This window comes from Callionymus lyra, chromosome 16 (genome assembly GCF_982586985.1).
Source record: "Callionymus lyra chromosome 16, fCalLyr1.hap1.1, whole genome shotgun sequence".
Lineage (NCBI taxonomy): Eukaryota > Metazoa > Chordata > Actinopteri > Syngnathiformes > Callionymidae > Callionymus > Callionymus lyra.
In genome coordinates, this window is record NC_141833.1 from 3,510,211 (window position 1) to 3,535,760 (window position 25,550).

Sequence of the window (25,550 nt, forward strand, 5' to 3'; positions counted from 1 at the left end):
AGTCACAGTAATGAGAACAGCAACACCATCGTTCACTCAGTGATTTTATGTCCCTGTCACTGTTGCCAGGCTGAAACTGTCCTACACCTACGAGCCCAGCAGCTCATTGGTCATCATGGAATGGAACCACACGGAGCCGCCTATTGGTGTGCGCATCATTGACTACCTCATCAGCCAGGAGAAGGTGACGGAGAGGACCGACCACTCCAAAGTTGAGACAGGTATGCTCACTATAAACACATTCATTTCATTTGTTCTTTTGAGTAAATCTAATTAAATCAATTAAAAATGATTTGAAAAGACAGTCGACTTCGAAATGAACAATATTAAGGGACCATAAACGTGAAGAAGAATGATAAAAATGTAAAGTAATAAATATATATTAAAATAAAAATCATTTAGGTCCAAAGGGCAAGCATCTCCATTGAAATACATTATGTCTGATCAGTTTTCAGGTTACACACTGTACACACAACTGCTGTCGACACATTGCGTGTCTGTTTTGAAAGCAACTGATCCGTTAGTAAGATGGCAACTATATACATTGTTTGAAGGACAATCTGCTAGGACTTGTGGGGCAGGCAGGACAGCCATCGAGTAGAAGTATAACTCTAAAAATAAGATTTACATATAATAGCAGTTTTTCAACTTTTGCATGTGGTGTCAAGAAAGTGCTTATGGCGCTACGTTAGAATGCAGCTCGTCACTGTGCGAGACTCTCTGAAGGTGTATTGACACTATTTTGTGACATTTGTGTTATTTGCCCCGAGTGGTTGTTGGTTTTCTGTCGCATCTCAAGTTTCCTCGTCGCATCTCGAGCTCTATCGAAGAAAAAGTAGGTCAATCTGCTGGTGCTAAACTTAGTTGAAAGTAGAATTGTACTTTTTTATCTAAAAAGTTTATTTTTTTTAAAGGGAAAATAAACTTGAGTTGTTGATGTTCCTGCATGATCAGAAGTGTAGTCAGCAGTTTGATGAGTTTCATTATATACTTATTATGGCTCTGTCTCTTTAATCTGGTCTAATCTGATTGATTACCATACCGTGACATATTTCAGCAATTTGAGGTGGATGAATATTCAGATGTTGCATCAAGGAAACCCCAAATGTATTGGATTAACCGCTCCTGTATGGTGGGGTGACAGTTTCTTTCACATCATAGCACCTCCCCATCAACTTTTAACGTCGCCTCTAAAGCAATAGCGAGAAAATAGCTTAAGTGACTTTTAACTGCTGCTAACAAATGTTCTGGTTTTTGAATGAATACCATGTGGAAGTATGTTGAGGGGATGGGGCCTCAAGGTCAACCAATCTTAGGCAAGCAGAAACTGAACCATCCATTTATGAGGTGAGATTTTTCTCTTTTTTTTTCATTTTGTTATTGCGTTGCCAAAGTATTCCACAACCAGGGGTGGCCAACCCGGTCCTCAAAGAGCCGCAGTGGCTGCAGGTTTTTGTTCCAACCGATCCAGCATGCCAAGTTTAACCAATGAGGTTTTAGCTGAAACAAGCAACACCAGACTGACAATCAACTGATTACACTCCTAAGACACCTGATTGGTGAAAAGGTGTCTTCTTGATTGGTTGGAACAAAAACCTGCACCCACTGCGGCTCTTGAGGACCAGGTTTGCCACCCCTGAATTTTTGACACTTTATCAAGCACTGTTTTACTTATGGAGCCCACTAGATCACTTGATTAGTTGTATAATATTTGGTTTTCCACCATAGTAAGTAAGTAATTTATATTTATAGAGCTCTTTTCCAGACCAGGGTCACGAAGCGCTTAAACAATCGAAACAATACTCAGGGAAAAGTCTGCACGAATAAAGTGTCTTCAGATGTAGATGTTTCTTGAAGGAGTCAGTAGATCCATCAAACACAGAGGGAGAGGAAGATCGTTACAAAGCTTAGGAGCAACAGCCTGAAAGGATTTCTCTCCTCTGGTCCTGAACCGAGTGCGAGGAACAATCAGTAGATTCTGATCCACAGACCTAATAGCCCGAGCTTGGGTGTAAGACTGGATCAGATCACTGACGTAAGGAGGAGTCTGACCATAGCTCTGAAAGTAAGAAACATAATTTTAAAGTTGATCCTGAAAGAAACTGGCAGCCAGTGAAGAGATTAAAGGATCGGAGAAATGTGAGTTCTTCTACTAGAGCGTAATAGAGTGCCACCTTCTGAGCTCAGAAAATGATGGCGCTGCTTCATGGATCTTCAAATAAATAGTAAATACACATGATCTGGAGAGATGTTTTTATATATACTATACTAATATCTCGAGCTGCATTTATTTCTGAAATAGTGTCTAGGAATAATTGGTGGACAACTAATCTATAACTTTTAGTAGCATTTTTTTCTTCACTTCTCATAATTCAACGCTTTAGACAGAATATCAAGTTGTACCTGTATTTCTGCAAAGCTTAAATTATAATCGTAATAAACATTACAATGGATAAGAAAGAATTTAGGCCCCGACAAATGCTACAGCTGTTTAATTAAATCATTCTTTGTTATGGTCACAATGAGTTGTTAAATTAATGTGAACTCAAACATATGAAGCTAATAAGGAAATATGAGGAAACTGCAGAGACCAGAAAAGTGTGGCAGGGTTTAAAGACCCCACGCTTCCACTTTTACGGAGCATCACACCAGACTAATGCACTAATTAATTTACATCCTGCTGACCAGAGTTAATAAAGCGTTCAATCCATTCGTCTCCAATAATTGCGAACGAGAAAAAGGGCCAGATGATGTTTTGGCAGAGCATCCCTTCAAGATGCTTTTGGGTCAGTTTGCTGGCCTCTGTTTGTGTGAGCAGCTGGTCATCGGAGTGTCTTTTTGCTGACTAAACTCACCAATTAGACTGCATTTCGTGACGGCGAAAGAGTCATTAATCAAACGGGCCGCCTGGGAAGATTTTAGAAATAACAAGCTGTATTTTCATCTTACTTAACTACACAGATATTAGCAGGTAATTATTCTGTAACAGGGGTCTAATTGTGGTGACCCCAAAGATAATCCATCATCACACATCCTAACTATTGTGGATTTAGAAGCAAAGACTTATGGGAGGATCAGTGCTACAAAGTTAAGGCAAATAGTCTGAACTAGTTTGAAGCTTCATGAAGCATTGCCATTATTTTCAGAGGCAACTAGATGCCATTTTATGCTGTATTATCTTTGGCAAGTTTTGTTATTTATACGCCCAGATTGCCATCAACTAGACTATGATGATGACACTGCTTATGAAGCTTCATCAGCCCGTCACTCGTTTCACTAGGAACAAAAATTTCAAACGTGGGTATGTAGATCAACGTAATGTTTCTTGCCTTTTATCTTATTTAATCTGGAATTCAATCACTGAAATGGGTTACTTCGGGAGACTGTTGAATTATCAATCTTTGGTGGACTCGCGGGTGCTATGAGATTAGAGAAAAAATACAGATCATAGCCAGGACCTGAGATTTAATTCTCTGCTGAGGTATCGCGTGATAGCCTGACTGAGTGATGACTCAATGAGTCTGAGAAAGTCCCTTAGTTTAGTTTAAGAAATCGCATCCATTTCCTGCTATTGATTCTTTATTCATTTGCTCAATTTCCATGTTTCCTTTCCGTGATGTTTAATGAAGTCCTGCGAGCAGTCACAGTAGCAGCAGGATTCCGATCTCTTTCATCTATAACTGCAAATATTTGGCAGGACACGCAAAGGAAGAATTTGGCAAGACAAGAGCAGTTTATTTTAGCTGTAATGACCTGATCCATAAAGGAGCCTCTACAGTTCTCAGTGAGACGCACAGTTTGGTTGCAGCCTAATGAGAGAAAACTGTGTTCCACTGAAAAGCGAGCATCATTAATCGACAAACTGGATTCACAAAAGAGAGGAGGCCATTTCCTTTTTAAGTGCTTTGCCAGTGAATACGAGGGTTGGAAGTAATGGTTTCCCAAAGTTGGACTAAAAGTTCCCATTAAAGCTTGGGCCGCACTCCGGAACACTTAGTACCCCCTTATCTCAGCGAGGAAACACCACGACTAAGATCACAAGATGTTTTCAGCGCCGTAAAACATTTGAACTGCTGAGAGTGAAATAGAGATGCCTGGTATCACCTTAACCACTTGAATTCTGTGTCAAACTCAGGACCAGCCAAATCGGACCTGCCAAGTCATTCTACAAAACTGCAAACATATGTTGTTATGTATTATATATTTAGTATGTAAGATATATGTATTATTTAAATGAAATTGCAATGTTATTTAGTTTTAAATATTTAAGGGTCCCTTTGAGATACTTGCATGGACTTAGAAGTTTGCTAGTGTGGTTATTTTGTGTTGATCACGACAGATTCCGAAAAATGACGCAAAAGCTGCTAAAACTTTGACGGACTTGAAAACGCTGTAACTTGCTTAACATTTCAGCTACTGGGCTCTAAGTTAGTTTGAAACCTTCTTTGGAATGAGACGAAGAAAATGAGCAAATGTTTCATTCAAATAGTTGCTCAAAGCCAAAGGTGTTACACTAAAGAGTGCCCTCTAGTGGACTCTGACATAAGGACAATCCTTAATGAAGCTTCATCAGTCTATCACTAACTGTCAGGTTAGGAATCTTTCTGTGAACCTTGAGATAGAAGAGACACCAGAGACCAGAATTGGTTTATAGTCCCAACAATTTTACTTGCAGTAAGAGTGTAATACAGAACCTTCTCATTGAATGGACTCAGCTACTATTCAGTAAACTTGTTTTTTTGTGTTTATTGAAAACTTATTTACTTACATAACCCATATTTCCGATTAGTCACGTCAAGAAGTGTAGGCGGGACAGTTCCTCGCGTCCAACAAATGACTCATGCAGCAGATTCATTTGATGCTTGCCCTGACAGAAGAGTGTCAGAACAAGCAGTCCAGGTGAAACCGGCCAGTTCTCTACTGCCAACGTGCACGTGGGATGAAGAAACACTCTAACAAATTTGCATTTCGGAAAAAGTAATTCTCCCTGGGTCCTGACACCTTTCAAACAGGACTAACAACGTGTTTTAAGTTACATGTTCCCCCCCCCACAATAAGATCATCTTGTTATATTTCGAGGTTTACTGAACGTTAAAAACCAATCACTGCTCATTATTAGCATGTGTGCGTTTGTCTCAGGACGATCTTCAACAACTGTCACTCTATATTTTGCCTGTTCTATGGATGTGGTGACGGGGAGTTGAAAACGAACGCTGATCCAAATGTTCTTTGACTGTGACGCAACGTAAACTTTAATGCAGACGAGCAGCATTGAAATATCAGTTTGATTGCAAATATGACCTTTTATGTTTTTCGGAACATCAGTCCTCCACATGCCCTTTGAGTAAATGGCCTGTGTCAGCAAAATGAACGAGACAAACATGGGTGCTCTAATCTGTACTGTCACTGGGATAAACAGAATAATCTTCATTTTTTAGGAGCACTGGAATAATGTTTCATGATAAGGATGAAGAAATCACTTTTTTTATCCAGTCTGGCATTGCATTTGGTTTTGTTTTCACATCTATTGATCGTTTCAGAGCAGCATCTAATTTCCATAGTTACATCGTCTACAGCGGGAAGAAAAGATGGACAAAGATAGAGAGACTTCAATTTCCACATTCTTACTAAAGTATTTAACCATTGAAGTTGGACGTGATGTATTTAGTTTTAGTGTTGGGACAAAAGACAATAAAAAGAAATGAGGGGGCAACGTGTGCTTAATGCTGCTGTCCAGCAGAGCACCTGGCACCTCCGCACTGCTGTAAGCCTATTTTGTGTGTGTGTTTTGCTCCGTTGGACCGCCAAAATAAAAGAGGATTATGTATTTTAGCTTAAAAAATTCTCAAATTTTAACATTTACTCAAAAGGGAAACTGATTTACAGCGAAATACACTTTTTTTTGCTTCAATCTACTGGACAGGAGATAAGTCGTTTTTTTTACCAAGTGGTAAACCTGACTTGAGTATCAGAATTTATAATAACTGGATATTTCCATTAGGTCAAAACTGATGTTTTTTGGACTCTACCCAATACTGTAGCAACCGATGAGTCAGCCATGGGCATTCAAGGTCATGTTGTTAACACCATATATAAAAGGGATAGCTGTATGTCGCCCACAATGTTTCACCAGTTGAGTTGCTCTCATCCTTCATTAGATGAACTTCTATTTTAAATTTATGCTAAAAAAATCTGTATGGTTTTACCTGGCTACAGCTTGTTGAGTTTTATGAAATACAGAGCAGAGACGGCCAACCCGAGGAGGGTTAAAGAACATCTGCGTTATCTTGCTGCTTAAATTCTCATTTTTTTCTGTATTTATGTACTTTTAATATGTTTGTTTGTGTGAAGTATGCTGCTGAGAAACTATCCAGTAGCCAACAAATAAGGCTAACCCTTTGGTTCCCAAACCTCACTATCCTAATGCCCCCCTAAAACTATTAGCCTATAGCTGAGAACCCCCTTTGCAAAACACAGGGAATGCTTTAAAATTAAGAAACATATAGAGTATATTTAATTAGATTACTTTTATTCACTTTTTAATATTCATTATTTGTTAAGCATTTTGGGTAATCATGGCCATTTTTCTGTTTGGTTGTACAGCCATACTTGATGTTTGCTTCCGCATATGTTTGAATTTATATGGTCATAAGATCTTAGCTTTGTTGGCAGCAGAATCTTTCACTGCAGGGATGTAGCTTCGGTCTTTTTCCTGCCAGAAACCTGTCCATTTCCTACTTACAAGCTAGCTACAAGCTATTTGGTAACAGGCTCAAACTGCAAGTTCACACAGAATGTGACATTGTTACAGGTGGTGTGTTTAGGAACAATTGTAAACCTGAGAATCCAAAGATCAAGGAAGTCTGCGTGTTTCATGTATTTGAAAGTTTGAGGAGTCAGTGCTTCAGCTTCAATTAACCTCTTGTCACTGGTCAGTGGTTATAATAGTATTGCTGGTTTGGTTAATACAAGTATTGATGGACTGAAGCTTCATGAAACATTATCATTATCCTGAGAGCTCACCAGATGTCACTCTTTACTAAATAATCTTTGTCTTTGAGCAATGAATATAAATGAATCCTCCCATCACTTTTAAACCAAGATTTCCACCTAATGAGCTTGGAAAATGGAAAACTCTGATTCATGTGAGAAGCCAATATGTACTTTCAATTACATTCCTAGAATGTATAATTAAAGTTCTAATACAATCTTTCTCTACTGTGACATTTCCGATGTAAAAAGAATATGTTTTTCATTCTTATAATCTTTTTCTGCACTTCTCTGCCCCCATTAGCATGAATTAAACAGTTTAAAAAATGATCCTTACACTTCTGATGTGTGTAAATGTGATGCAAAATGTGTTTTTTTAAATTATAATTTGAATGATAAATTGTTCCTCCTCCACAGACTGACTTAATAACGAAAAAAGAACTTGCTTCAGGGAGTTTAAACATCTACCACACACCCACGGCCCTTCTCTGGTAGTGTAGATGTCAACATATGGAAGACAATAGGGTCGCTGACAGAACTGTTTGTAACTTAAAAAAAGGAGCAGCAAATGTTGTGTATTTGCAGGAATACATTGACTATTATGTTGATCTTGTGTAAGCTTCTGTTTAACATTATTAAAATATTTATTTTGTTTTCATAAATGTTACTTAAAGTGATTATAAACTGTAGAACACAAAGTACATACTGGATTTTTCCTGCACACCTTGGTGCCACCACAAGAGGGCGAGCACGCCTAGTTGTATTATTTCCTGCAAACACATGTTTTTGAGCCATTGTGCAAGAAAGCTCTGTGTTCCTGAGTGCTTTACAAGATAAGATTGATTACTTCGGTGAGCACACCCCGATGTGAGCGCAACGTCAAAGGTGGCCGGGCACGGATGTACTGCAGAGTTATGGGAGATTAGGAGGGAGAGAAGAGGACCACCTAGGAGAGGAGGGGAGTGAGAGAATGAGAAAAGAAGACAGTGGGGTTAAAGTAGCTGGACGGCTGCCGGCAGAGAGCGGTTTTGATTTCAGCTGTCAGTCTCCTGTCAGACGAGGCCTCACATGAGCTGAAATACAATTCTCCACAGAGCTCCTCTTGGCTGCCTGCTCTCTCCCGGCCATCCCCACCCACCGCTTAGCTGTGTGTAATACTTATCTACTTTCTTTTAAACTCTTTCAGACAGTATCCACTTCTCGTATCCTCACTACCCCTTTAATTAGACCCCTCGCCGGCCTCTTGCCCACAGGATCATTCATCCATGTACTGTTTTCATTTGCTGTTTCATTACCATTGTCCAGTCAAAGTGTCGCTTTCAAAGGCATGATCAAGCACATGCAGGTTCACTTAAGTAGGTGTTTACTCTTTGAAAATACACCTCACTTTTACTTTTGCCTGTAACTATGTTTCTACTGTGACAAGAAAATCTACCTGGAAAAATGTATCTTAACCATACCTTAGAGGGCAAATAATGAGTTGATTTAAGTTAGTTTAAATAGTTCTTGGACCTCTATTATACTCATCAGTATGTGTTTGTTTATACAAATCTCTCTTTTCATTGAAATATTTACATTATAAAATGATATTAAGCCCCACCCACTGAAAACACTGTTTTTCTTGAGATGAAAACTTGTTGAGCATAACAACACCTACTCTGCTGTGATTGGTAAAGCATTAAGGTTGGTCACGCAGCGTCATCAATCCAGTAACTCTCCACCTCCAAGCGATGTGTATTAAGACAGAAGCAGGCAAAGCCAATTATTATGTCATAAGGGACTCAGCTCTCTTAACCTCTTATTCACCAAGATTTCAGACGGGCGAGAAATGTATATTAGTATGAGTACCGATATCTCTGATACTGCTGCCCCCTCAACCAGACTGTAGAGGAGGGATCGACGGAAAAGAACAACTTTGGATGCTTGTGGACATTTAAGACCATTCCAGGAACAAATTAGTCCCAAAAGTCAGTGATAAGAAGGACAGTTTTGAAGACAAAAAGCAAAACCCAGAAACTAATAAAGTGGCCAGTTTGTGTCTTTGACTGGTAAAAACAAACCTTTTTGCTACAATAGAATGAGTCTTCCTGTTAAGGATGGATGGAATACGATTTGCGAAGCGTTGTTATTATTTTTAGAGCCCACTAGATGGAACTCTTTGCTCTTTAATCTTTGTCTCAGATCAGCTATAATGAAACCTCTTGTCCTTTTTAAGCCAAGATCGTCGTCAACTGATCTCGGAAAATGATGACAGTTTTTATTATAAGGTTGACTTTTCTATCAGTTGAATTCTACATCGGCAACACATAACCGCTGAAGTAAAGGCAGCCCTGCAACTTCACTCTCACTATTTTACCGTCCATCACTGAACAACTTTAACGAATCTTCTGGTTCTTTTCAACATTTAAAAAACGACATATACGGTCTGCTTTGGTTCATTTTCCATTCAGTCAGACTTCTGGTGATAAGCCAGTGTCTGTTCATTCATTGTTTTCCTCAGAATGTGTCTTGAAAGGAATATTTTGTGTAATTCACCGACACGATCTCATACAACCAACTATAGGTCATTTAAAATCCCTGCAAAGTTTTCTTGGAAAAGGCGCTCTGACCTTTTTAGTTTTCAATGCCTGGATTCCTGTTGAGCCATTCTCTGAGTCTTTACCTGAAATATTATTTATTTCCCTATTTAATCCCCTGATGTAATGCATGATAGATTCCTCAAAGATACTGTGAGCCGAACATCCATTTATGGGAAAAAGTTCACTGAGCAAAAGAGAAAAAGAAAATATCTGCACTTTACGTTCTCTAAAGGATCATCAGAACCAGATGTCAGACTCCCCTCATCTACAAAACATTCCCTGAAACTGCGTTGTTTACGTCCAGGATCTATAGTCATTGACAGCTGCACAGTTGTGTTTCCCTTCCTCAAGTTTGAGCAGATATAACATGAGATAAAGCTGCGCACATACATCAGATGATATGTTGCGTCCCATATTTCTGCAGATCTGCAGCTGACAACAGCTTGTTTGTGCAGTAATCTCTTTCTTAACAATCTTCAGGCACACAAAGTGAGATCATAGTGGAAGTGCACACACACACACACACACACATTGAGGCGTGTGGAGGAATCAGGAATAGGAAGTCTGCTTTAAGTCAGGGTACCCCTGGAGTGGGTCAGTCTTGCTCTGAAAACAAACATCCCCTGAGCTTTGAGCAATCCGGTGATGCAACGCCTTTGATCACGGAGTAAGGTTAAAGAATGCTCAAGGGTCAGTGGACCAAGGGATCCGATCTATAAACACATTACGTACCGGCCGACATCACGTATGCATGCGTGTTTGAAAAGTCCAGGGTTGATTGGGAAAAGTGTGCCTCACCTTGAAGCTGGTAACTTCCTCTCAGCACCCGTCACATCCTCAGTGGACCACCTGCTTTAATTTACAACAGTGAGCTGTCAGCATGGGAAGTCTCTACCGGGACAAAGACTGTTGGTGGTGCCCCGTCCCCCAAACATTTTAAATATTTTTAACACACATAAAGCAATTTATAAATTAATTATTTAAAAAACATGAATTGTGTAATTAAGTTTTCCTATCTATAAAATATCGTCAATTTGATATTTTAATTCATTGTATTTTTATTTCATTTGGAAATTACTTTATATATATTTTCTCAACAATGTGCTGAGTCATTTCACTGCTGTATTATTTCAGCTAGCATGTTATTGACTAACTAACTAAGCAAACATATCATATATTTATGAACTTAAAATCAACATTGAAGAAAAAGTTGACCAGTTTCTATATACCCTGTATTTTTTTGTGTTAAATGTTGAGATGGTTTAATTTAATAAACAGTAGTTAACTATCCAAAAAAACAACCAAAAACCATCAACGCCTGCTTAAGAACTTGGCTCCTGCTGGTGGTGATGTCCAAAACACAAGTGTGTGCATCAATTATGACGAAATAAAGTATATATTTATATTTAAAATGATGCTCTATATTGATTATTTAAGTCAGAATTCTTCATCTAACAGTTCTAATACCTTTTAGACAACGTTTCATTTTTTCCAGATCTCATTGAATAGATCAGATAAAATAGTCAGTATTTTCATAGAATAAATCTCTTGCGCCATAGATTTGTGTAATGTCACTAGATGTTTGTATTATATTTATATTCCACATTTGTTACCATGTTGGAAGAAGACTGGGAATCCAATTTAGCAAAAGTGAAACACCTTCTACTATCACCAAACATGTTCCTGTGTCGTGTTTGACAGCTGCTGACTTTGAAGGTTTTGCTGAGGAGGTTGATCCTGCAGTTACAGAATGTGGAGAAGGATTCCCAGCAGCTTAAAATGGAAGATGCTGAGGTCACGTATGCTTGAGGTCACCATGGATCTCCATTGCTGAGTGAGATGCACTGTGTTTAAGACTCATAAGGATGTACATATAAGGGATGAGCCCAAGAAGCACTGGTAACCTAATTTGAGTTATTTCAGTTATTGGTCTGAAGAGGGCAGTAGAGTTGTCTTGAAGGCTAATGGACTCAGAGTTACGTTGTCACACCTCGACATGTTTTTCAACCGTCAGAAGAACCTGCCCTGATTGTCAGTTTAGTCCTCCACTGATCAACGTCTTGGCTTCCATTGATGAGGACAAATGCCAAGTTGTCTTAGAGTCTGGCTGAAGAAGTGAAGCAGAAACTGTGTCAATCAAATTCCGGGAACATGAAAATCTGGTACAGCGAAGCCGGACCCAAATCCAGAACAATGACGTTTGAAGACCAAAGACATGTCAAGGAGCTCAGTTTCATATTTGACCAACAAAAAGAAAATCCAAATTATTTCTGATTGCACTCCCACTGCATTGTCTCTAATGAGTCTGAAGACTCCAGTTGTTGGTGGTTAACATTTTATATCCACCTCAGCCATCTATGATTCAGAGTTCCCGGCCACAGTTGCAATCTCGCCATCTGCTCCTGCTTTGCCGTCCAGTTGAGTATAAGGACACCGTCGTTTTTTTCTGTTCTTCAATAGCTTACGGTACATTCACAACATAATATGCATAGAGGTTGTAATCTTACAAATACTGTATATTCAGTTCTAAATTCTACGACAAAGTTGAGCTTTTCGGAGGTGTGAAAACATGTGGCTGCGGGTTACCAAGTTTAGTTGTAAGAAATCACTTAGGTAGAGATGTTGTGCTTTCTTTTGTGTCGCCGTCAAAAGCTGTATGAAGGATCTCAACAATCACACACAAAAGCAAGCAGAATGGACTTCCAAAGAGCAACCCCACAACCAGAATGATGAAGTGCCTGGTGAAGTTTTGATGAAGCTTCATGAAACAGTGTCAACTATTTTTTTTCGCCAAGTTGATGGCGCTGTTGACTTAAAAATAACTTTTTGTTTTGTTTTTAAAGCCAAACACTAGACAGCAAAGAGTGGACTCTGAAGACTAAAACAAAGCTTCAGGAAGCTTCATCAGCCCATTTGTAATTTCAATGGCGCTATTTTCTGACTTAGATAAAATTTGAAGATACAAATAGGATTCGGAGATATTGCTCAAGTTCACAAAAATGAAGTTAATTAGTAGTAAAAAGAATTTTCCGAGCATCCAAACTTGAGAAAAAATATGATATTGTTTAAACATTTGAAACAATCAAAGTATTAAAGTAATAAAAAGTATTGCATTTGCAATATTTGACACAGATGTTATAGAATTCTTATAAGAGTTTTGTTGCAAAAGCACTTTTCTGTGTGTGACCTAATAGTTAGGTGTTAGTGTATTTACATGTTGAAAATGTTTCACCCTGTCGAATGTCTGAACCACCCATTTTGTCTTTCAACGCCAGGGGACGGACTAAACTCTCTTGGCTCTTGACTTGACAGTTGATTCATCCCAACCCACTTTCAGATGTGCTTTTCAATTATTGCATGATTCTGTGACTGACGTATCCTCTGGTGAGAAACCTCTTCATCTCTCTGGTGGTCAAACCATTTGCAAAAAAAATCATTGTTGCAAACAACATTTTCAATTTGCCAATATATGTTGCTTGGGGGAAATAAAAGTGTGAAACAACAAAGATCTGATGTGGTGAAACTACGATTAGTTGGCTTTATCGTATCACACATCAGCTGTTGTAACTCTCTGGGTTGTTTGATCTCATTCCCAAACCATGACAAAAATCATTTTTCTTGGAACTCAATAAGTGGCATTTTTCAAGAGAAAACATGGAGAGTGTTACCAAAACCATTCTTCAAAACCCATGTTTTTGTTATCGTGTTATTTGTTGTTTTGTCGTGTTTTGCCTTTGTCAAACATTGCACCTCTTTTTCCTTTTAATCGAGGGAGAAGAAACACAGCTGGGGCTCACTATATTCCCAGCTTGTCAAAGTCACACCCTCTCACCTCTTCTTCCTTGTCACCATTCAAAAAGATATTGGCTTCTGCAACTGTCTCTGTGTCCCATTCTAGTAAACTGAAGAAAGCAAAAGCCAAAGTGAGAAGTTTGCCGTTGACCTGTTGTTGTGTTAGCCCTTTTTTTACCCATTGGAAGGTAGTTAATCAAGTCCAGATGTTTGTTTTCTGAGGTTGAGCCGAGAGAGTTTGCGTATGCGTGTTCACATGTGTGCCGCGCTGGCAATTACAGCTTGTTACAAGGTAGCTGTCTGCTTTAACTGAGGTGGAGGAATTCCCTGGCTGCCTATAGTGAATCCTGTAGAATAGAGAAGGTTGAACACTTTAGCATGTGTTCAACCTTTATAGGCAACATCTGTGTGTTTGTGTGTGATTTTGGAGTTGTTTTAAGAGAGGAAAATAGTTTGTTTGCTTCCCCCCAAAATGCACCTTTAAAATATTCTGTTATTTAGATACAGAGAGATGCATTCAAGATCAAAACATTTCATCTGAACTAATGGAAACATTTGATTATTGACGGGTACATCTTCGACCAAAATGACGCGCTTAAAACATCCAAATACCTCCGTGTTGCTCGTCTGTGTCGTCCATCTTGTATTGAAAGCTCAACAATAGGAATTGTTCCGAATATTTTTTTTAAACAACTCCATATTTCAAGCCTGTTTTCAGAGGACGTTGCTAGGCTAGATACTAGGCCAGCTGCATGTTTGTCCTGTACGACACGCTTAAAAACATCCAAATACCTCTTTTCTCGTCTGTAATGTCCACCTCGTTTTGAAGTGTCAACGACAAAAATTGCTTCAGAATAAAAGGAACACGTCTAGATTTTAAGCTTGATTTTCACAAACGTTGCTTGGCAAGCAGCCTAAATCTTGCGCACTGACACTTTTAATATGAGGATATAAGTCAGGTAGGAATTGAGGGATTGATCATTTCCGCTAAAAACAAACCTTAAATATAGACTTGTTTAAGTTTTCGGACAATTCTTCTTGTCAAGGCTTCATTACAAGATAGGCTGCTACGAGATAATTTTCGAACAAGATGAAGACAAATACAACTGAGCTCCAGTTAATACATTAAAGTATTTTTTTTTTTTTTTGCATTTTTGTCTATAACTTTAAAAAGGATCGGAATTCTCTGAATGAGGGTGAATAGAAAATGAGTTTGAATTTTGGTTGAAATATCACTTTATCTTCAAAACTTATATAGCAAAGAGTGCCATCTAGTGGGCTCTGAAAATGAGGTCAATGCTTCATGAAGCTTCGTTAGTCTATCACTACTTTAATCATCTCCATTGTCTTATGTGAAAATGCCATCTGAACAATTTATATCATTGAGCTCGTTGTGTAGATGGGTTGACGTCAAAAAATAAACACGGTGGAAGGGGTCACTCCAGCTACTGAACCTTCTGAACTTAAGGCAACCTCCGGCCTTTCCCCACACAGTTAAAAACAATACAGGGATTGATAGAGAACCCTTAATAGAGTGTGTTCAGTGCAGGTGTTCGTTTGCGGAGATCAAATGAATATTTCATTTCATTTTTTGTAGTTTTATTTGGGTCACGACCAGTCCGTACTGGCTGATGACGGGCCCCAATCGCAGACCAGTTGAGAACCACCAGGTTCTATTGAAGTCAAAAAATATATTGCTGTCAAAAAAAATGTGTATTTGTAATGATAGAAGGATTTAATGAAGCATGCTGTAATGTTCTCTGTACTCACACCTGTCGCTGTCATTAGCAATGAAGCGAAAAAAAAGCAGTATGGGAGGAAAATACGCACACACGCAAACACACAAACACACACAAGAGTCTGGACCGGCACATCATTCTGAAGACAGCAGGAACAACTTCAAAAGGTGAGACATCCCATAACTCACATCAGTCTGCTGGCAATCCTTGATTTTTCCAGCCAATCAGGCGTTAAGAATGTCCAAAGTAAACAACTCCAGCTGAATGACACATTCCTTGGAGATGTAACTCAGAACTTTCACAGAAGTCTTCCTTTAAGAGAACACCAACGTCTTTCGTAGAGTTCAACCCTTCACTTCTTCAATCCATATTGTGAGCCAGGTTGCCGCAACCACATGCATGTCAGTGTTCTTGTAAAGGTTTTTTTGGGGTTTTTTTTTACAAATTGACTGGTGTTTTAACTGGTTCCAAATTTTTTAATCATATTTTTATCATGCAATGTTTCTTTGGAGTTAAGCTGTAACATTTCCATTCCTAAACATTCTGGATTACCATGTGTTTGTGAGTTTGGAAGACTATTTGTGCGAGCTACACTCTTAACCAAGTAGTCCGACACACTTCTTCAGACTCTCCTCAAGGTCACACTCGATAGTATAGAAGAAAAGTTCTCCTATAATGTTTTATGACTGAATGTAGACCTGGGACACATGCAGCACATTTATGGAACCCCCCTATGGAGTCCAAAAAAAATAATCTGATATGTAGATGTTATTGCAATTTGAATACGACCACAAGATGTTCTTTATTTAACTTCTTCATCACTTTGTGTGCTTGTTTTTGTAAGTAATGGATTTTACCCTTGACCTTCTGTTAATATGTCTTCTTGACGCTCAACATGTGTTAAAAAACATGTTGTTTTCTTATGTAAAATGATATTGTATTCACATGTTGCTATAAGATCATAATATTTTCATTAGGGACACACATACACAAATGTATGAAAATGATATTTAGCTCATGTTTACTTTATAATAAACTCACTTAGTTATTATTATCTGTTTTTCTCCTTCCCATCTGTCTTGTGGCATCTCAAAACAGTCAGGGGTAAGCTTCATGAAGCATTGCACTCATTTTGAGAGTCCACTAGATGGCACTCTTTACTGCATAATCCTTTTTTAGAGAAACTTTAATTGAAAACTCCTATAAAAGTTAGGCCAAGAGTGCCATCTACTGAGTGCCATCTACTGAGCTCACTGTGTCATGAAGCTTCATCCACTTGCAATGTCATGGGGAACATACAGAAGAAAAGGCTTCTGCTATCATGACCTTGTTTTTTTAAGTGGCTTTTCTTTCCACTCCTCAACATACCAAAATATAAATCACTTATTCACAGAATACGGATTAGTTTTAAGTAAAGAAAGAGGCACATGGGTGCCACAATAAGCAAGGCTCAGGCAGTGTCTTATGTCATTGTATCTATTTATTTGTTTTATACTATGTGAAAACAATTGTAATATCCACTGTGTTTTTAAAACAAATGCAAACAAAGAATAAAACCCCTGGTTATGTGAAAGTTTTGTTAGACTGTAGGAGTTTGATTTAAAAGTAAGTGCATCTATAAAGTCTCAGGTCAGTGAGGGGAGGGGGATATAGAACAGGTTGAACTGTGCCTGCAACCATAAATTAAAATCAGATTTCATGATCTTCCATTAATGTCGCATTTAAACGATTCCCCCAACAGTCCTCCCCAGTGTTTCATACACATCCAGAAGCTATCAAGCTAGAACATCCTGTTTCATGACAGACTAAGCACTAAAAGCAAGATTTGTACAACAGACAACCTGATCCGTCTTCAGTGTCATCTCAGGATAAGTACATATCTTCACTCCAGAGGGGAAATATGCTTTTGGAGGTACAACATGTTATACTTAATGAATACGTTTAGTTTTGGAGGTACAGCCTGTAACTCTGAGTGGGTATTTCTTAAACAGTGTTTACCAGACTCTTCCCGTAACCGACAAAAAAACAGAGAGAAATTAGTCATTATTCCTTGATGAATATTACTATTGAGTTTTGGTTTGGTTTTGTGGCAACAAGCTCTGCTTATTCCCCTTTAAGTCGTGTCAAGTTGAAATGAAGCACTTGCCTAATTTACAAAATAACATCAAGACAATTAGGGGGGGATTTTCTGATTGTTATAGTGTATTTAAGCAGGCAAATACAACCCAGATGCATCATGGATGGATTGGTCTTGATCTGACCCAGCTTCAATTTATTTTGTTTTTCATTTCATGCAATTGAAATCTGGATATTTAACTTACTTAAGGTCTAGTATTCAAGTACGTCATCACGGACCACTGAAAAATCTGTTTCTTTAATGGGGAAATGTTTTTGACTCAATTTTTTTGTCAACAATTAAGTTCTTCTTTGTTATGTTTGGAACTTGAGGTTGGTTCTAAACTAGCTATTTCTGACCATCATTGTAAAATTAATATTATATACACTTTTAGACATCACCACTCAATTGCTTGTAATGCTAATGCTAATGCTAGAATGTTCTTGTTGTATGCACTTTTATTACCTTCTGTTAACAATGGTTGCAAATTCCACATGAAAATACCACAGATACGGTGTTTTACTAAAGAGAGATGTCTCTGTCAAGCTCTCACTCAGTTTGACGTTTGAAAGGCCGGAGATTCTTAAGCACATTGGATGAAATATTATGGGCCATTATTGAGAGCTAAAACCTTTCCACAAATGCCATGGCAGTACATTGCGTGCACACTTCATGGTCTTTAAATGAGATGTTTGTCAAATTCTCTGATCTTTTTGGGCAGGTCCGTACTGGCACAGCATGAGGTCCTCAGTGGGGCTTCTAAGATAATAAAAGCTCCACAATTGGGATTGTATATATACATATACCTATGAGCGCAAGTCCAACATGGAAGCCATGATTTTTTTAAAGAGGTCGATAAAAAGAAAGTTTATTTTCTTGGTGTCAAGGTGTAACGTTAGAATGAATTACGATTGGATTTTTAAGTGTTTACAACTCTGTAGTTAATCACATTTAATAGATCTACTTTCTATTGCATTCTGGGAGCTCTTTTGACCTACAAGGTCACTTCATATGCTGTGTGTCAAACCAAAAAATATGTTTCTTTTGTTTTTCTTTGTTTTTCCATCTATTGGGCCCCGAAGTGAGGACGATTCTTCATGAAGCTTCACATAATTGTAGGGGTGAAGAAGTTTCAGCTCTTTCTAGGAACCTTATAAGTCACTAGTTTGTATTTTGTGATGCCATTAAGTCAAAATAGCTACGTCAAATAAAGACTTTGATCATGTATTAAAAACAAAAGTTTTTAATAATGAAACATTTTAAGCAAAATAAAGTTGAAATAAAGAAGTATTTTTGTTTTCAGAGTTCACTAGATGGCGCTCTATGCTGTATATTCTTTGTAATGAAACCAGCCATTATTTTTGGTAAGAAACGCCATCAAGTGAGCTCAGAAATTTGTGACACTGCTTCATGAAGATTCATCACCCGATCACTACTAATTACTACAATTTGTTGGAGAAAATATTACGTTATGTAGAGATACTTATTGGCTTTTGGCAACTATTTTAATGAAGTATTCCATCATAGTTTAGCTGTTGACACTGATGACATGGTGTCATGAAGCTTCTTCGGCATCACTAATCAGAACAACTGTGTTAAAATCATAAACTACATTAGATTCAGTATAAAATAAGAATAATTAAAATTGTAGGCAATTGAAAAGCATTGCAAAATAGTATGTATGGACAGGCTGTTTTAAAGAACTTCAGGGCTATTCAACTTAAATTTCCTGAGGGCCAGATTGTTTGAAGGATGTCCAGCCTGTGTGTCAGTCATCTCCTCTACTACTATTTTGTGTTAAATACTAGGCAAACAGATGAAAAATACAGTAGATACACACTGCTATAAATCATCTAGCATACATATATTGAAATAAAAACAGCAACGTGTCTCCTCAAGTTATACTCTCTGTTGATGTTGCAGACATGTGACACAAAAAGCATATGGGAATGCCTCTGGCATTCTCCATGTGAAGACATTTGTCAGTCACTTCTTTGTTAAATCTTGTCGCTTTCCTTGTCAACTTTTGAAGCTCTGAGAGGGCCATGTTGCATTATATAACTGGAGCTATTTAACACTTTAACTCTTGTCTTATCACTTGATCAAGGTTACCCTGAGGCCACTTTGGCTTTGAGTAACTTTTAATGGAAACTCTCACCTTCGATATGGAGGTCATTCACATTGACCCAGAGGCAACCCAAGGGATACCTCAAACACATTTGTTTTCGGCCTCTGGGTCAAGATAACACAAGGTTTAACTTCGCTTCAGTATTCATGTGTGGATGAGAGGGCTTTGAGTTGAAGATTGTTGTTAAGTACAATCGCATAATACTTCTGTGTTGCTTAAAAAAAATAAACATTCCTTGTTTTTTCTTCTTCCCTCCACTACAGAAACACTTTTAAGCTTTGTCGACGACATCTTGTCTGGAGCCAGATCTCCATGTGTGATGTTAGGAGACATCCCGAACCTCCAGTCCTCCTCTATCACCATGATCATCCGCTGCCTGGAGCCGGACACAACATACATGTAAGCAACTGCTCATGCATTAGTAAAATGATTTGGTCACTTTTCCTCCCATACAGTGTAGTTGTGTGAACCACTACAGACCATTTCTAGAAGGAGAAAAAAGTTTCAGGATGTAAAGACAGAAAAGAAAAGAGGGAAAGTTGTTGATAAGAAAAGAGTTGGTGATGTCTCGGAAAGCCGGTCCACCGTTGAATGATTAAAAAAAAAAACCCTTCTGATGTATTTAGCCTTCGTGAGCAGGTACACATGCAATTTTAATCCAGCATCAGCAGGACTCCCTACTTCCCTCCATCCTGTCTGGCAGCTCATTCCTCTCCCTGAGCCAAGTCCTTGTCTTGCACCTCTGTGAAGAAAATCTAAGCTTGAAACAATACAAAGCTCAGGATAGGCGCCTTTGCAGGAGAAAAATGGTGTCTAAACGTGCTGCTCAGTGAGCATGGCATGGAGAGTGGCCAGAATGTAGCTGCTTTTGGAATGTTATGTTCCGCCAGTTTAGTTCTAAAAAGTCCACGTTTGATCAATATAAAATAATTAATTTATATTTTATTTTCTGTACATAATGTTTGTTATGTTATTCACAAAATGCTTCATATAAGTGCTTTTGCAGTTAGCTTCAGTAAATACGTTTATTTTATATATTTTAATAGATGAATAATATAATTTGGGATTTAGAGTGAGACAAGGAAAATACAGTTATAAACTATATTAGAAACTGGCCCTTGATCTACACACAAGTTTACAGACAAAAAAAAATATATCCAGAACTAGCTGAGGCTATCTTTAAATAAATAAAACTAAATTTGATTTTGATTTCAGTTTGGTTTCCAGAAGAAGGAAGGATACAAAAATGTGTTCAGGTGGTACTCTGGCCATTAATGTGTTTAATTTACGTTAAATGTGTCTCCTATATGATTTGGATTTGGGATTAGATCATTTAAAAATGCTGGGCTTTAATATTTTGGGTTTTCTTCTTTTTTTTTCTTTTTCCAAAATGTTCCAAAAGCTTGTTTTCAGCTGTCAAAGCATGGAAATGTAATAGCCTATCTGACCACTAGGTGGAGGTGTTAAGTCAGGGAATAGACGATGATTTAGTTGTGTCGCAGGGGAAAACTCATCATTCATGTCTGCTGTTCAGGTTCCGCTTGTGGGCTGTAGACAACACAGGCCGGCGGTCCAGCCCCAGTGAGGTCACCATCAAGACTCCGTGTCCAACTGTGGATGACGTCAAAGCCCAAGGTGAAGAGTGAAAAAACACACACATGCCGTTACACTAGAAAGTTCCTAAACAAACCAACGGCATTCAAAAAGAGATCATAAAAGGGTGACCCACACAATTGCAGTAGCTGTAAAAAGGTATAATGTCCTGCTGGACCCTGGTGAGTGAGGCATGTCCAACTGTGGTCCAGGTCAGATCCGGGAAACGGTGGAGAGATCGTGTCTCGAGGTTGTCCAGGAAACTCCTCTGTTTATCAGGTCCCTGTGACCTGACTTCAGATAAGAATAATTAAAAAAGAGATTAATTTCAATTTGCAAATAAATCCCTCAGCTGAAGAAGGAAGTGTGCTTGTTATCTCGCTGTCTGTCTTTTATTAGTAAAAAAAAACAAAAAAAACCTCTTAAACAGTTTCAAATATTTCCGGAAATGTTGATCAGGGTTGTCAATTTCTGTCTGGATGAGCTGAGATAGCCCAGTAGTTGGCGCTCTTTGCTGTGTCAGCTTTAGATTTAGGCAACTTTTTTCAGTTTTAATGACACGGCACATTATTTTAAGGCAAAGAGCGCCATCTACTGAGTATGGAAAATGCAATTACCACTTGTGAAGCTTGATAAAGCTTCATGAAACAGTGTCATGGTGTTTAGAGATCAGTAGGTGGCGCCATCAGTTTAAGAATGATGTGATGTTTCATTAGAACAGTTGTTCAAAACTAAGGAAAATACTGCAACTACCGCCATCTAGTGGTTCTGATCACTATGAGACTGCTTCTTGAAGCTTCATCAGACCATTACTACCATCTGGATCCACAGATGCAACACTCTCTGTGGTGCAAAATGTACTACAGCGGAAGATCTCATTCTTACTCAAGCTTACTGTGTATGCTTGGCAGAGGTCTGCGTGTCTTGTCCTTTAGTTTTCATTCATTCCCACTTTTATGATTCCACTTTAGGTGATCCAACAGAAACTATAGATGTTTAGGCTTCCAGGGACTGATGAAGCCTTGGCTAAAACATTATAGGAGTTTTCAAAAAAATGGTTGCTTAAAGACAAATGTCAGATTTCCACTGGATAAGTATTACCTGGGGACCTCTGGTAATTTGTAATAATTATGAGAATGTCTGAGTTTTAATCCAGTGCGAAGGCGCCATGTCTGTGATTTGTAATGTAATAATTCCGCCGCAAATGACCTACTGTAATTCACTAAATATTAATCCTGTGTGAATCCGAATGTCTGTGTTAGTAATTCTGAATGCCTCATATATGCCACTTTAACGGACTTCTAGGCACTCGCCATAGTGTTAATATTTACTTCCGCTGTTTTATTTTGAAGGGGTTGAAAAGGAAGTAGATCGAGTTTTTGTCGGGGGTGTGTTCCACATGACGAAAATAAAGAAGACGTGCGCGCTGCACAGATACAAACTAAGTTCCAGCCTAATACACTCGGTTACAGTACTGTAACAGACGCTTGGTTACACTAACTTTCTCTTTCAGTAATGAAGCTCCTTTTTACATCTGTATCTCTAGGTAATGTCAGTTAAAAAGACTATTTTACAGATGTCGCTTATCCCGTGTGAATGCACTTAAAATAACGCAGAGTAGGGGGGGTAATTTAGAAAAAACAGAGGTCCCCAGGTAATACTTATCCTGTGCAAATAGGGCTATAGACTATACCGCAAATAATGTCATCTAGTGGAGTGAATATGAGGACGATGCTTTGTGAAGCTTCATCAACAGTGTCTAAAGCTGTGTGGGCGTTGGTTAGCTAACTAAACTCACTTTTCCAAAACTAAATATCACCTGTTTGTACTTTACAGAAATAGCTGATAAAATCTACAATCTGTTCAACGGCTACACGAGTGGAAAGGAGCAGCAGACGGCGTACAACACTCTAATGGATCTGGGCCCTCCCACTCTGCACCGGGTACTCTACCACTACAACCAACGCTACGAGAGCTTCGGCGAATTCACCTGGAGGTGCGAGGATGAGCTGGGACCAAGGTACCTACATCACTGCTTTTTGTCGAACCTTTAACGTGTAACTAAAGTAAATCAACATGCATTCCTTCTACTAAATTGATCATCACATTTAAATCGATGGCCAATTCATCACAGAGCCTGACAGTTCTCTCTCTGTCAAATACACTGATATCGTCCAATCAGATTTACTCCGAGCGTTCTCACACTCAGCAGCTCCTGCCCGACTTAAACTGACACAATAACAGTGTTTTGGCTTCAGGATTAAAGACAGATTGATGAAATGCAGACTATTGTACAAAATCAATGTAATTAAATGCATCATTTGTGAGCGCCACTTATTACTGAGTTGTATTGTAATTGATCTTTTGTTCTACTGGAGCCCTCCATAAGCGAAAGCTGGTAAACACAGGGTTTCGGCAGTTGTGACTCACTATTAATGCGTACCACATGCTGCTGTGACTTCTCATTAGTGCAGCAAATTTTATATCAGTTAAAAATAGTACCAAATAAACACGCTATTTGGCTTTGCTGCTGTGAAGAGAAATGTTTTCCTTAACATAGTCAGAACCTGTTGAGGCATTGCATACTGAGAATGTGTGTTTTGGTCGAACACCTTCAGGTAATTGTTTTTTAAGAGGTTTTGAGCGGGAATAGGTGATAATAATGGCATATTAAACAATCAAGTATTGCTTTTAATAGTACATACAATACTTATACTTATTCATATACTTATTGACTAAATAATGTGAAAAATAATATAATAATAAGATTTTTATAGTAAGACTAATAAAATATATTGGAAATAACAAGATTTGCTATTTAATATTGCAATTAGATCTTTATTTATTTATGACAAATGATGTATTATTTACTTCAAAAGCCGTGGCTTGATCGTGATTCAAATGCAGAGCTTATAAATTTGCGACAATAATTTATATAATGGTCATTATTATAATTCATTAAAAACACATTCAGAGAACATCATGCATAAACCATCTAAGAGAAGGTTAAAGCTTATACACCACTCACACAAAATGTCATAAAGCTTGTAATAAGTTGCCATATATAATTGTCAACCATCAAAAAGATATTCTATAAAGCCTTTTAAATTAACCTTAATATCTTCTGAATGTGCCTATAATGCTATGTACATTGCAGAAATGGCTCTAGTAAGGTAATGGCTACTGAAAATGTATACTGAATTAAGCAAAATAGCTTCATACACTTAGGCTGATAAAGCTTTGTGGAGCCAAAAATGACACACTTGAAAAATGTAATGACATTACCTCCATGGTGCTTGTCTGTAACGTCCACCTTGACAAGAGAAATTCTCCCTGAAAAAAATAAAATAATTCTGTATATTCAAAGTACGTTTGTCGTGTAAAGAATCAGTCTTTCAGTTGCTGACTGACTCTTAAGTAAAGCTATCCTAGCAATGTCTGCTAAAACATACTTAAGGTTGTTTACTTTTTTTTCAGAAATAATTATTGTCAAGTATTGAATTTTTTTACGTGTTTCTTTTTGGTGGAAGATGAAGACAGAGACCACTGAGCTCCAGTCGCTACATCTAAATGAATAAACATTTTTGCATATAACTCAAAAAAGTGAAAATAATACCAACCCTTAGTTAACACGAGGGTGAGTAGAAAATTAGTAAATATTGAATTTTTTGCCATATACAGTCAAAAGTGCCTCCTAAGGGCCTCTAAAAATGAGGACAATGCCTTATAAAACATCATCATCACTATGATTATTATAACTTCCAGCATGTCATCGTAACTGTGAACAATTCACATAAGCGGCGGCGAAGTGATCAATTGACATTAATGGCGGCTCCTGTGTTTGTTTATTGGGGTCATTTGTGTGAATTCCCGCTGAGGTGGGAAGCTAGGTGTTCCTCAGTGGCATCTTTATGGCCATTTAATAGCGCCCAAAAAAACGCCGGGCCTCTGTGTTCTTGCTAAACTAAAGATAAGTAGCCATCAAGCATAAGAGCGGCGTCCATAAACAGAATCATGTGTCCAGTATAAAATATAAATGGCAGCCTGTGCTTTAGGTTTGGCAGGTGAAACTGATTAGCTCCCTCTAATTCTCGCTCTGTGTCCATGGATTCCCCGGCCATAAATGAAAGGTTGTTTTTAATAGGGCTCGTGCTGGAAAGAGTTGATGTAATTGAGGGAGTTGCTTCTGAAGTGTTCCATTAAAATACACTTAGATTAACAGTCCCCCAATTTAGTTAAAGGGAGGGGTGATTAATGTTAATAAAGGCACCTAAGAGGTGGGAAACAAGTACAGAAGTGCACACGAGGTGAGCCCTGGCAACGGAGGAAGGAGGTAAAATTTTATTTTTCTTCTTCAAAGGAGCATTAGACTTTCCAGTGTAGCTGGTTCGGTGTGAGGAAAGGTTCTATTCAGAGCCCGAGGCGAAGTGTTCGCTGTTGTTAGTGAGCTTTCCTGCTGAGTGTGAGCACAGCTTCCCAGCAGCCTCGAGTCCTTCATACCTGCCTTGTTACTTGACAATGGAGGGAACAATAAACACGGTCCAGAAATGATTCCCCTGACACCCACACTAGTCCGTCTGATGGATCAGCTCTTCGTATCCATGCTAATTGAA

General features: G+C 38.3%; 1 protein-coding gene across 7 annotated transcripts in view; it reads left to right on the top strand.

Moving 5' to 3' along the window:
* The window catches only part of astn1 (astrotactin 1), a 267,228-nt gene that overhangs the window by 227,369 nt on the left and 14,309 nt on the right, over positions 1-25,550 (top strand). For all 7 annotated transcript variants that reach the window (XM_087811062.1, XM_087811065.1, XM_087811063.1 and 4 more), the window contains 4 exons: positions 70-221; positions 19,608-19,743; positions 20,879-20,979; positions 22,774-22,957. In XM_087811062.1, coding sequence (XP_087667188.1) covers positions 70-221; positions 19,608-19,743; positions 20,879-20,979; positions 22,774-22,957 — 573 coding nt within the window. The remainder of the gene's footprint in view (positions 1-69; positions 222-19,607; positions 19,744-20,878; positions 20,980-22,773; positions 22,958-25,550) is intronic.